General features: G+C 42.5%; 2 protein-coding genes across 2 annotated transcripts in view; one reads left to right on the top strand and one right to left on the bottom strand.

Moving 5' to 3' along the window:
* LOC135337778 (dnaJ homolog subfamily C member 13-like) overlaps nucleotides 1–13,525 on the bottom strand; it is a 36,553-nt gene that overhangs the window by 4,304 nt on the left and 18,724 nt on the right. Inside the window, exons 24-40 of the mRNA XM_064533762.1 lie at nucleotides 12,230–12,343; nucleotides 10,804–10,962; nucleotides 10,177–10,462; nucleotides 9,660–9,741; nucleotides 9,360–9,514; nucleotides 8,939–9,058; nucleotides 8,527–8,642; nucleotides 8,160–8,238; nucleotides 7,749–7,884; nucleotides 7,287–7,471; nucleotides 6,161–6,352; nucleotides 4,753–4,996; nucleotides 4,301–4,410; nucleotides 3,834–3,947; nucleotides 3,406–3,522; nucleotides 2,931–3,065; nucleotides 2,411–2,551 (exon numbers count right to left, since the gene is read on the bottom strand). Coding sequence (XP_064389832.1) covers nucleotides 2,411–2,551; nucleotides 2,931–3,065; nucleotides 3,406–3,522; nucleotides 3,834–3,947; nucleotides 4,301–4,410; nucleotides 4,753–4,996; nucleotides 6,161–6,352; nucleotides 7,287–7,471; nucleotides 7,749–7,884; nucleotides 8,160–8,238; nucleotides 8,527–8,642; nucleotides 8,939–9,058; nucleotides 9,360–9,514; nucleotides 9,660–9,741; nucleotides 10,177–10,462; nucleotides 10,804–10,962; nucleotides 12,230–12,343 — 2,485 coding nt within the window. The remainder of the gene's footprint in view (nucleotides 1–2,410; nucleotides 2,552–2,930; nucleotides 3,066–3,405; nucleotides 3,523–3,833; nucleotides 3,948–4,300; nucleotides 4,411–4,752; nucleotides 4,997–6,160; nucleotides 6,353–7,286; nucleotides 7,472–7,748; nucleotides 7,885–8,159; nucleotides 8,239–8,526; nucleotides 8,643–8,938; nucleotides 9,059–9,359; nucleotides 9,515–9,659; nucleotides 9,742–10,176; nucleotides 10,463–10,803; nucleotides 10,963–12,229; nucleotides 12,344–13,525) is intronic.
* LOC135337794 (solute carrier family 15 member 4-like) lies at nucleotides 162–1,918 on the top strand. The gene has a single exon (XM_064533784.1). The coding sequence runs from the start codon at nucleotides 167–169 to the stop codon at nucleotides 1,718–1,720; it is 1,554 nt and encodes a 517-aa protein (XP_064389854.1). The 5' UTR covers nucleotides 162–166; the 3' UTR covers nucleotides 1,721–1,918.

Here is a 13,525-nt window from a genome sequence, read left to right as displayed (position 1 = left end):
GCCCATGCATGCATGCACAGTTACTGCACTGTACCTTTCATTTTCCATGAAAACAATGAAGTACTACATATACACACATGACATGTGTTTCTTTTAAGCATGAATGAACATCAACAATAGTTTGGTTCATTTGATTTAGTGCATATGATTTGCAAGTTCGAGAGAAATGAATCAGTTCAATTCTACAAGTAATCTACCAAACACAAGACACCGCTGCAAATGTCACTATCAAGTAAGATGGTTTTACTCTAAGGGAGCGTTTCTTCTCCTGTTCAATGTTACTTTGGCAAGCATAGCATGCTTCACATTATTAAGCATACTTTCCAGCTATATAAAAGAACGCAACTTCCAGAAATGGTGGATTGGTATTCCTGTTTGTTTGTTTGGCTTGCTGGCAAGTGTTATATCAGGGTGGGTAGCAGACGCAAGACTTGGAAACTACAAAGTACTTCGGATTGGTTGGATACTGTTATTTCTCACAAAAATGGCTTTCAGCGCATTTTTTCTAGTCCCCACGAACTTACAAAATTACTACGTAGCCTATACTTTGTTCACTTTGGGGGGTAGCATCTTTATGGTGGGGTTGGTAGCCTCCATTGTAACATCACTACAGCTTGGTTTGGACCAAATGCCAGATGCCTCTTCCTCAAGCATCACTGCATTCATTGCTTGGTACATTTTCAGTATTTTTGTTGGCGTGTGGCTCAGTTTTATTGCCGTTTATTGTTTCTCGAAGAGTTGCACAAGTGTGCTTCACAACACAAATAGTACCCAGCTATTGTTAATTGTACCACCTTTATGCATGAGTATCATTCTTGTTTTGGATTTCATCTTAGCCAAGTCATGGTTGATTATTGAGCCCAATTCACCACAAGCTATAAAAACCATCTACCAAGTTCTCAAGTTTGCAGCCAAGCACAAAGCTCCCCTCAATCGCAGTGCTCTCACATACTGGGAGGAAGACGTACCTTCAAGAATGGACCTGGGAAAGTCGAGATACGGTGGTCCATTCACTACAGAGCAAGTCGAAGATGTGAAGACCATCCTACGCCTGTTTACTCTCAGTATTTCACTATGGTTTGTCTGCTTCCCTCTTATGCTCAATAACTCACGAATGATTGCAAAGATAAATCCACTAGGTTCAACCTATTGTAATTCACTATTAATTGGCTTGGTAACCTACAACACTTGGTGGTACGGAATGATATGTACCTTGATTAACGAGTTTGTTATCTACCCGGTATTCAGAAACAAGTTTCCGAGTATTCTAAAAAGAATTGGCCTAGTGTCTTTTGTGAATACCATTCTCAACATCGCTTTTCTCGTTATACATTTGAGCCTAACTCAATACTCAATGAACAAACAAATGGTTGTCATAATATTGTACTTAACTTCAATATCAAACGGTTTGCTACGAATGATACTCATTTGCGCTATGCTGGAGTTAGTTTGTGCTCAAGCTCCATACAGAATGAGAGGGCTTCTAACTGGCTACACGAATGTACTCGTTTTAATGTTTTATATTATAGAGATAAATTTAGAATTAGACTTAAAGTACTCGCTGGTCATATTCGGAGTGAAGACAGGCATCAGTTTGTTTGGATTCATCTTGTACTGTCTCCTGGCTCGCTGGTACAAAAGGAGAGTTAGAGACGAGGACTACAATGTACAAGCTGTTGTGGAGGAGGTCTATGATCGATACTTGTCAGCTCAGCATTGAACACTATATACTATACGCTAGATTGATAACTAATAGTGATATACAATGTACATTGAAGGTATTCACTGTAGAAGGTTTTGTTTTATGTATTTGTTTTATGTACATTGCAAGTACTGTAGGAAATTAATTTTTCGGGCAAATTAATTTTCAGTTGACATAGCTTCAGTACATGTATAGGTAACAATTCGAGCATTTGTAATACAAACACTACATAATCATGATATCACACCTACACATGTATACATAAGCTACGTACACGAGTGGCTTAAAGGAATAATAACACAAGCCATGATACTGTATACACTAGCTGTAGCGGGTAATGTTCGTGAGTGTATACCTTTTCGCGGGTGCAAGATCGTCTCAAGGCCACCCCATTAAATTGAACGTGCTGCCAATGGATCTAGTAGCCCAAGAATCAAACCTGCTCATTCTCACCTAACAATATCAAAACTTTGAACTATAAACTCTGAATTTTTGCTTACAATAACATGTTTACACTTCTACGTTTTGAGACTGTGTAGATTACGCCCCCTCCCTGCCCTCCCTAAAAAACAACCTTTTCACAAATCAGGACAAGACTTTGCTCACAGCAATAGCCCCACCCCATCTTTGTAATCTATACCTTTATTTTCATACCATTATGAGGTAAAGTCACACCCAAATCAATCGTGGAGTGCGTGTTTTGTGTACCTTGAGAGTGAGCATTTGCAGCTTCTTGGCACCCTGGAATCTGAAGAATGAGAAGAGGAGTTTAAAATGTCCATTGCACTGTGTCTCCACTCCTGCGTTGTTATGGATCACGTTGTACAGCGCCTCTAGGGCCATCTCAACCTGTCAGACCATGGTAGCAGGTAAGTGACACCACATGCTATCATTGTAACAGTGACTCATACATGTATACACTTAACAGTACTCAAAACATTATTAGACAGCTGGGGTGCATGGAGTTATACGTACTAGAGTGAATTACAAGATCAATATTCTAGAGGGGCAATGGTCGGCACTGATTGATCCTATCAAGTACTGATGCATGTAAAATTGTATAATACGTATAACCAGATGTACATGAACTTGTAAGCTCCTCTCCATTATATAAAAGCCCGTAGTGGTGCATGTTAGTCGGGGGAGGAGACAAAGAGTGAGAGCAGTACTAGCTACTTTGTAAAGGAGCGAAATTATACATATGTACATGTAGTCCCCTTTTGTTCACCTGTTTGAGCCTGTTGGCATGCTGGCCATCTTTGCTGGTGTCAACGTCAGAGCTGGTCATCACCATCTTGGAATAGAGGTACTGGGCGTTGCTGCCAATGAAATCCAGCAAACATGTCGCAAACGCCTTGGGGTTCTGTCGGAGGAGGGGATGGTACATGTATAAGGGTATATGTGTGTGTGTACGTGCAGCTTGTAAAGGGGTTGGGGTACAGTGTAGAAATGAGGATTCTACATGTGTGTGTCTGCAATGACTACTATAAAATTATGTGGGTTTTAACTACGAGTGTAAGCTTGTGTGTGCAGATCGAAACTGCTTGCATAGAAAAGGTGATATATATTTTTCAATGCAACCATTCTCTGATTGGAAACTTCACCATCAAATAGGCAGCGCCCAACTCTATGTACACAATATCTTAGCTTGTTGAGAGATACGAGATTTGGTAACAGTTAGACTGTTGGTTAACTACGTGTACCTCAAGAACGTAGGTTGGCTGCTCATTGTAGACTCTGACGTAGATCTCCCCGATAACCAGCTCGTCCTTTAGCGTGTCGTACTTGAAATCCGCCCCGAACGTCATGTCACACTCTCCCTAAAAAGATGATGCAATAATAGGCTACCAACAACTCAAAACAACACACAATTACAGCATAAGTGAACCTATAATTTGGGGGAAGATGTGTTTGAGAACAAAATCTACTTTCTACCTGGCAAGTATCTACATGTCATCATACAATGACAATGCAGTGGCGTTTTCAGTAGAAGGATGTGCTGATAGGGCGCACAAACGCATAATTATGGACAATTTATACGTGGGGCAAAAGCAAAACTACAAGAGGTGGATACAAAGTAACACAGAACATTTTTTTCGAACGCTGATTATAACCGACAATGATGCCTCACCGATCTGATAATGCTCTTCTGCTGTTCCTCCAGGTACTTGGTAAGTTCTGTGCGTGTCCGGTTGTCCCAGATCAGGTACGGGTTCTCACTGTTACTGTTCAGCAGCTTCAGTAACTGTGAAGGAGAGGGAGGGAGGGGGAGAGAGGGAGAGGGAGAGAAGAGGGAGGGAGGGGGAGGGAGGGAGGGGGAGGGAGAGGGGGGAGGGGGGAGGGGGGGAGAGGGGAGTTGTTAGTGACTTTCATTCGGCACGTTCTAATGCATGCTTAATAGTTTGATACACATGCCGCAGTTCCAATTAAAATACGTACGTTCATTGATGCATTGTGAACGAATCATGGGTTTCTAAAATATGACCGTTAAATGACTCCTTAAAGATTGTGAAAAGGCCAATAGATAAACGCCGTATTTTGAAAAATAATGTGCAAGAGAATACACAAATGCCATTAATGGATGCAGGAATACAGTACCTCGTTTGTGGGTAGCTCTGAGATCTTTTTGGTGAGATAGGGAGTGAGTAGAGACACTAACACCTTCTTGATGTCTGGGTTCTCGGGAGTGGAGTCTTTCTCACTGCCAACTGTGGAGGAGGCAGGTTATACATGTACGCACAGCTAATGGATCATACATTGACATGTACAGTGTACGTACACATGCTAATCAATGGGTCATACACATGTACTTATACAACTAATGGATCATACACATGTACATACACAGCTAATGACATGTACGTACACAGCTAATGAATCATATACATGTACATACACATGTACCTATACAGCTAATGGGTTATACATGTACGTACACAGCTAATGGTTTAATGAGCAGATGCTAGCTAACACTAGTAAACTTCACAGGCCGGATAAAGTGATGTATACCGGCCCTCACATATCCACACCCTCACCCCTCACACACTCACACTTGTATCCACCCAGCCGTGCGACAGCCTCTATAGACAGGCGAGCCAGGTTGTTGGCCACTTCTTGTTGATTGGACTCATCACTGGTCTCGACACCTCCCTCATCCAGTGTGTAGTCATAGTTAAAGAGGAAAATCATGAGATGGAACAGCACTCCTTTGTGAAGGAGGTTGGTTTGTAGCCACTCGTCTACTGCGAAGGCTGCCACTGTCTGAGCAGCCACACAGTTTAGCTTCGTCAGTTGCTGTGTGTGTGTGTGTGTGTGTGTGTGTTGTGTGAGGGGAGGGCAGTGTTTGATCACTATGTGCACAACCAGGGAAAGGGGATTGGAAACGACAATTATTACGTGAAACACTCCACGTTATAGGGCGTGGCTAAATCTACAAAGGATTATATTTATAGTCAGCATGCTCATTACCTGTCTTGACTGCACTACAATGTGCTGTACATAGAAACAGTGAAATTAATCATTTTTAATGTTGATTTTTCTAAAAAGTAAAGAGAATTTAGCTCTAAAAAGTTGACTAAGTCATGCAGCCACTATTACTAGACAAATAAATGCTATGCAAGAAGAAATAGCCTTTACTATGAAGTCGTAGGAGGGACAGGCCCGTGGTGTGTCTAAAAGTATACTAAAGCAGTTTGAAGGACTATACTGCAAACGTTTATGAACAGTACAGCTTATTTATAGCATGAAGCCATTCTATGTAGCACTTAGATACATAATAACCAAGTCAAGCAATGTCCTTTGCTGTTTTAACTTCACAGGAGGGACAGAGAAAAGTTGACATAGAGTAATTCAAGCTAAACTCAAAAAAATTGGAAACAGAGTAAAGACAACGGACTTAGAGCTTGTCAGTGGTATAAGCTTACTTCTCTCGAGTATCTCCCAGGCCCTGAGTGATCGCTAGTGGATAGGATAGTTAGAAACCAGGGATACAAAGCCGTAGTGCAGTCCTTCATGTAATTATTTGCGAGCGCAACTAATTACACGGAGTGCTTCACTGGATGTCAGTCCTTTTACATAGGGCGTGGGCGGTCGTTTCCAATCCCCTTTCTTTTGTATCCCTGACACAACTAAGGATTGAAGAATTCCCCAATAGGCTAATCTCTTGAAGGTACAGTTTAACCTCTCGTAAAGGCCATCCCTAAACAAAGTCAACTCTGATATAAAACCATGCAAGCACCCGGGTCCTAAATGAACAGCTTTTGACTCTTCACATTTGCCACCTATATAATTATGCATGTACATGTACACGTATTTACAAATGGCCAAATGTTGTTCTCCAAATGTGTCCTTTAAAATGGAGTTCTACTGCAGTAAGCCAGTTAGTGCTATTACAGTAAACCACACTCTACAATACAGTTACAGCTGGTCTACTCTAGAACGAGTGCTGACCACACCCACCTTGAAGTACAGGACTCTGCACACGTCTCGTATAATATCTGGCACTTCGACGATAGCCTCCTGACACTTTTCAAACTGGGCGGAGACTCGATAGCAGCGACAGATGTGTGTGCACACCTCCACTGCCATATCCTCAGGAGTGCTCGACTGGGACAGCACACTCACGCAACGTGCAAACGCACTCTGAAGCACCTGTGAACGAGTGTGTGTGTGTGTGTGTGTGTGTGTGTGTGTGTGTGTCAATGCTACAATAGGACATACACGCACATGCATGTACAGAGAGAGATTGAGGCTACAGTGTGCAGTGTATACAGTATACTACATGCAGCTGTGTACATGTATGTACAGTGAGAAGTACACGTTGTAATTCAGGTACTGCAAACATGTACAAGCACTTATATGTACATTTCTTAAGGAGTACAGTGGGAAATGAAAGCACCGCAGGTGCTGATGCCTCGGTGGAGATGCCAAAGCTACATAACATAAAAGCTACTAATAGCTTGAACATTTTTGCATTTTGCTGTGCAAACTCAAAGAGTGGGTAATGATCGACCATGATTGTTGTTAAAAACGATCGATGCCAAAAGTTTAAGTGTAAAATTAATGGCTGCCATCAGCAGAGCCTTGCAGCTCTCTTTCTCACTCTTGCAGCTACCAATAGCTAGCGTTCTAGTGCAGAGCTAACTACTAAGTAGAGTAGTAACACTCGGTAAACAAGTTTGGCTACGTGCTCTTCTGAAAAGGCTGCAATGGCATTCCAAGTAAGCAAAACTAGGCATAACTTGAGAACGAAGCATTATTTTGCAAATCCACGAATTAAAATCCAAGTAAACATGACTAGAAGCCTATAGAAACTCTTACTTGCACTTGATTCATCCTTGAGCAGCTGTAGCAGTCTACACAGACAGACAGACAGACACACAGACACACAAACACACTACCGTATACCTCGCTTGCGCATGCGCACCGAGGCATAATGAATGAGGGTGGAAACCTTACAGAAACCTGGGATTCCCTATCAATGGACCCCACACACCCATTCACACCACTCAACAGGAACAACCCCTACACACAGCCAAGTGTCTCAACTAGGGAAACCCCCATCACAGAGGGGACAGTCCCTTACCACAATGCCATCCTCTCTCTGCAGCTCCTCTGCGTTGAGAGCGCTAGTGTTCATTGTATGGAAGGCCACCTCACTCGATGCTGTTAGGATGGGGGCACTCTTGGAGAACAGGTCGTCATCTGTCGACTCCAGGCTGATGGTCTTGATAAGCATCGGGTAGCCAGCGTACTTGTACGGTTGGAGGACTACATGGGGGTGGGGTGTGGCATAAGGGATCAACCATTAGAATTCTATAGCTCCATTGAAGGCTCAAGGACTATATATAATTGTGTGCCAGTTATTAATGTAGTGGTTCTTGTCATCATACGTACTAACTGAACTAGAGCACTACATTGATCTCCGAAGAGCTTCTGCACAAAATTCAGCATTCATCACTGCATATATATATAATTATGACAGGTGGAGTCTAGCATAGTATCAGTGTGGTGTATAATTATGTATTTTAGCATATAATTATCTTACTGTCTTTGTATCTCGTGAATAGAATGGTCTGTGTTTTCAGCAGCAGCACAATGCGTATCGGGTCAGGTCCCTCCGTCCTCTTGGCCGACTTGGAGCACAAGAACTCGTAAGCTTTGTTCACAGACTCGAATATATCCTACAATACGGGAGAGTATGTAATCAAACATGTACACGTAGCAGCTAGACACTTTCATAGAGGCTTCAGATCTACATGTATGATTATAACTATAAACATGACTATTCGAACTTATAGGTAGACAGTGTACAGAACATTATAGGCAATGGCCTTCACGAACAAGTTGCTGCAATACATACAGCTGGCCACATAAAGGCTGACTTAAAAACTACTGTAATGCAGAAACGTTCCTATTGGAATCCACACTAAGTTGCAATTCAGCAATCGGCCCTTACCCTTCCATCGGGGTTCTTGTCAGGATGGTACTTCTGAGCCAGCTTGAAGTAGGCTTTTCTAATCACTGATTCTTCATGTCTGAAAAGGAACAAAACACATACATCACCTTGTATAATAGTCCTTGAACTAAACACACCAAGAGATTGTTGATGCGTAATTGCAATGCAGTACCCATCATTCATTGCCCTACAATTAGTTCATTCAACGCTGTCATATATGTAACCAGGAGTACATGAATTCTGATGTAACAAACACAGCAGCTTTAAGGGACCTTTTGTAGCAGGCCTCCCATTTTCAAATTGCACTTGAATTAAGCTCATCAAAATTTACCCACAGTTAAATTCAATAGAGACCATAAATACGTACCCTCCCACGCCAGTCTTGAGGCCGAGGGTGTCGTAGGCCTGGTCGACTGACATCTCCGGAGGCTTCTTCTCAACCTCCTTCTTCCACTCTTGCAGCACGTCTTTGAGCAGTTTCACCTGAAAGGGCGGATTTGAACAGCAAGCTGATCAATTATTATTACATGTGTACATGCAAACACTGTACCACTACACATCATTTTGTAGTGTTGTGCTGTTCACATTACACAGTACATTGTATAATCTTTTTTTTTTACCCAGTATCCATACAGTAGCATATACAGCCGTGAAAAAGAGAATCTACTCTAGCGAGCCTAAATAACTGATCTAATGTACATTTACATGAAAGAAAGGTGCGCTTGCTGTACTAAACCAAATCCCCCAGCCACACCCCCGGTCATGGAGACCGGACTCACTGGTTCTTTGATGGGCCAGTCGGGGAACTTGACAGTGTCACACAAGTGGCGAAGGTAGTAGATGTTGCAGAACAACTCGTTCTCCAGTTGAGGATACTGGACTACTGGCATTGCACAGTACTGCATGTGTCGAGGGGGTGTGGTTTATTAGTACAGACACATGAATGACAAGGTAGTACGAAATGTACATACGTATATCCAACTTAATTAGTGAGACTGCTTATTGTGGTCACCCTGTAAGCAGGTAACTCTCTATATAATACAGCCAGGTTAATGGGTCTTAAAGTCTCCATAGCATGTGTTTCAACATGTACATGTACACTCACTGTACTAGCTAGCCACCTTTTTATTTATACGGCCATTTTGATCTGCACAAGGGTGTTCGCTATATAGATATAGATATTTTTGTGTAACCACCCACCTGGTAAGTAGCTCTGGTGTTGCTAAGCAGGCGAGGAGTGAAGTCGGCAATGTGAGCAGCTATCTTCTGGATCATCAGTTGTCGCATCTCACTGCTCCAGATGGCCTCAGGGGTGTCAAACTCCCCTAGGAATATCTCACTGAACTTCTCGGGGGCTGTAGTGATATGGAGGGTAGGGGTGTGGTTAGTCACAGTATCAATGGAGCACAAATCAACATTCCCAATCATTTTTTGATGGCATATAAGTATAAAAAGAAATTAATAGTTGCTGTGCTAGTGTACAGAAAAACACACACTCACCATAATTCTCCAGGAAGCAGACCATGGCCTCAGGCATCAGCTGTCCCAGGATGCTACGCAGCATGATGTCAGAGGTGGCAGACTACGAAGAGGGGGGGGGGGGGGAGAGTGAGTGTTAGTACGACTCAATGTGTATAGTACTGTATATACCGTATAGCAAGTAATTTTCGGGGGGCAAAACATTCGTGGTTGAGCAATATTTAGTGACTTTTGCCCCACGAAAATTACCAGCTATAATGTATTCTACAGTACAGTTTACAATGATTATAAGAAGTTTGTTATACACACACAACCATGATCCACTCAATTTCTAACGTACACGCACATGTATGTATGTATTAAGCTCATATTAGATCATAATATTAGTTTATCAAGCTTGTTACAAGGTTGTCATCTAAACCCATGGTTACACATGGTTGTAACAACCTTGCATGCAATAGCCACATAACAAGGTTGTCATTTCTATATGGGAATTCCCCTAAACATACACCCACACACACACCCACCCACCACACACCTCATCCGGCCGGAAGGACTGCTTGGTGTGGGAGCACTTCAAGAACTTGGCAATGGGGAGAATGTTGGAGCCGGTGTACATCATGATGAAGAAGAACACACCAGTGGAGAAACCACGCGAGAGGTTGGGGTTGTCCTCGAGTATGATGTTGATGAGAATGACTACCCGCTCGACTAGAATGGGGTCAAAGGTCAACAAGAGCTGTACGATGTGTGGGAGAGTGTTAGCCTCCGAGAGGAAGCGTTTGGCACGAGGGAGTGGTCTCACCACAGCACCATCCCCGTCCCTGGGGGGATAGTTTAACAACAATGATAGTATGTAATCATGTGCTCTGAATGTGCAGATGACTAAGCCCTCATACATTAATTGCACACGTACATGTATTGTACAGAATTCAAACACATTTTTTCACAACTCAAGGTATGCACATTAATTTTGTTCCTAAATGAAGCATCAAGGTTCCGACTACTAGCCGACTGATAACCATACACCGCATAGTGATAGTACGTTGTATACATGCATGTACATGTAGTTTGAACATACACTTGTACATGTAGGGAGCCAACCAAACATACACAATCATACAAATACAATATAACTGTACACAGTGTACACACTCTTAATTACCTGGAGGGGTAGAACTTGCACATCCTAGTGAACATACTCAGAATGAGGGAGGACATCTCGGACTCGTTAAGCAGAGGCGACCCCGTGGCCAGCGTGCTCCACTTGAGCTGTGCTATTTGCTCCACCGGCTTCCAACCGTCCATACCTTGAGCCCAGCATCTGGAGAAGTGCGTGCGTGCGTGTGTGTGTGTGTGTGTGTGTGTGTGTGTGTGTGTGTGTGTGTGACCATAACAGTGTGTGGTGGGGGGGAGTGGAAAGCGGTGGCAATATTATACTCATAAAGATGTAATTTTAGAAACTAAGCTACCCTGGCACCAAGCTGCATGGCCACACTGGTTTCTGGCAATACTGCACTGAGCTTGGACTCTTGGCAGTGTCTTAATGCGTGGGAGAATATTCTACGTCACGATTGTGAGCTACATGTACATGTACATATCGCACATGTTTATATTATGTGGATCAGGTGACTCTCCCAACCAGGCCTTTCTTTTTCTTAACTATACGACCATTTCTTTTTTTACTATATTGCCTCACATCATCTTTTCGTTTTTGCTGCCTTCTATAGAGATAGTGGGTTATTTTTGTATGGTGGAAATTTTTGTATTTTTCGTATCAGTAAGAAATTACATTTTCTGGCACAATAGGTTCAACGTCCTTATCCTGAGCTGTACGAATATTTGGGTAGTTCGTACAAAATTTGTACCAACAAAAATTACCCGCTACACGATAGCTACAGCTATATAGACCATACAGGATATGGCCAGCTGGGAACAGGTTAATACATGACCACTAATTATCTTTATATAGAGAATCTGCACAGCCCCTTTTATCACTGTATACACAACATGAAAGACTTGTACAGATTCCCAAATTCAATTAGCTAATCAAACAGGGTGCACCCAGGGAAGGAAACACTGCACTAACATCCATACATGTACACACATTGTCAGTATAGCAGGTACTTTTCGAGGGTCTAATTTTTTTGCAGATTGGCCATTAATTTTTGTGTATAATAATTATTTTGAGCATGCTTGGTGAAAACCGTGAAAATTTTAGCTGTCAAAACATACCCACTATACGGTACTGTACTTGACTGAAATTTACTACATGTAATAAAGCCACCCACCCAGGAGAGGTTATAAGGATAACAATTAGTAGAATAGTTACAAATTAAACTCTGCCTGTGTGTAAAAATTGTTGAATGCCCTCCTATATGTACATGTACCGTATAGCGGGTATATTTCGAGGGTATAAACTTTCGCGGATGGACCGTTAGAAAGGTTTTTGCGGAGTAGCAGCCTTTCTGCAGCAGGCATGCATGCATGCGATATTAAATTCGTGGGTATAAATTTTTGTGGTACATGCTAGAACAATTGGTAGAAATAGTGATGCCTGTGTGTAAAAATATCCTCCTACATGTACATACCTGGATCGTTGGTGTATCTCTTGCTCAGTCCAGAGGTCCCTCATCTCCTTGAATGAGTAGGGCCCTTGTCTCTCCTTGTCCTTGCCAGTGTAGTACCACTCCTTCTCTGAGTCCCTGCACAAGGGGAACGCGGAGAAAAGCAACTTAAAAATGGACACAGATCGGTTATCCTCGCTAATCATATACAAGTATGTTCAAACCCACTCATTGAGTACTACTTTCATAAACAAACGAATACACAATGAATGGATTTTCAGTTTGGAATACCGTACAGCGGGACATTTTCGTGAGGTGCAAAATTGGGTGTTTTTCGAGGGCAGACAGAAGATGCGAAAATGATAAACTCCCACACACTGGTATTTCACATGCAAAACTATTGGTGGGTGTGGTTTCCTAGAAATGAAACGCGAGTATTAGAACCCACAAACATTTCTGCTGAGGGCTCTGAAGCAATAGCGAACATTTGTACAGGGTCGTGGTCCGCAAAAATTTCCCTCTATACGGTAGTGCCAAAACTAGTTCAGGGAATTCTGCATGTATGCTAGCCTCGGTCCCAGGCCGATTTTTTTTTAATAGAACGAAGTTGAAAAATACGGCCTGGTATTGATTGTATCTGGGCGTGGCAGGAACCGGAAACTAAAGCAGAGATTCTTCACATTTTGTTTCCTGCTTTTTTTCTGTAATACTAAAGGTGTACGTAGAGGCATTTTACTCCCGTAAAACTTACAGTAATGTAGCTCCGTGTCATGTTCTCAATTTATAGCTAGCTAGCTATGGCATGCAACGCGTTGTCTTGTTTGAAGCAAGATGGCCTCACTCTCATGGCAGAACAGGCCCAGGCTCTCAAGCTCCTGTTTGAGGGAAGGGACGTGTTTATCTGGTTCCCAACGGGATATGGCAAGTCTCTCTGCTATATCAGTTGCTACCCTTTTTAATGGACTACAAGCTAGGTAGGACCAAGGCTCCTCCTGTTGACAAAAGTATTGTTCTTGTTAATTGTCTCTCCCCTTGTATCTCTCATCATGAGACTCATGATTGACCAGGCAGGAGTCTAAACAATAGAGGTGTTTCTGCTGCCATCCTCAGTAGCAATAAAGGAATCGACAAAGATTTGGTTGCCACTGCCAAAGAAGTGTCTTCTGGGAAGTATTTCCTGCTGTATACTGCCCCAGAGGCTGTTGTTGAAGACCACTGTTGGAGGATTCATTTTTTGTTGTACCACAGAGTCAATTATTAAAAAACCACGCCCAGATCACGCCCAAATACAATCAATACCAGGCCTAGTAGGCGACCTAG

Source organism: Halichondria panicea, chromosome 6, assembly GCF_963675165.1.
Source record: "Halichondria panicea chromosome 6, odHalPani1.1, whole genome shotgun sequence".
Lineage (NCBI taxonomy): Eukaryota > Metazoa > Porifera > Demospongiae > Suberitida > Halichondriidae > Halichondria > Halichondria panicea.
Note: the sequence above shows the minus strand (reverse complement) of the source record. Positions and strands in the feature narration are given on the sequence as shown.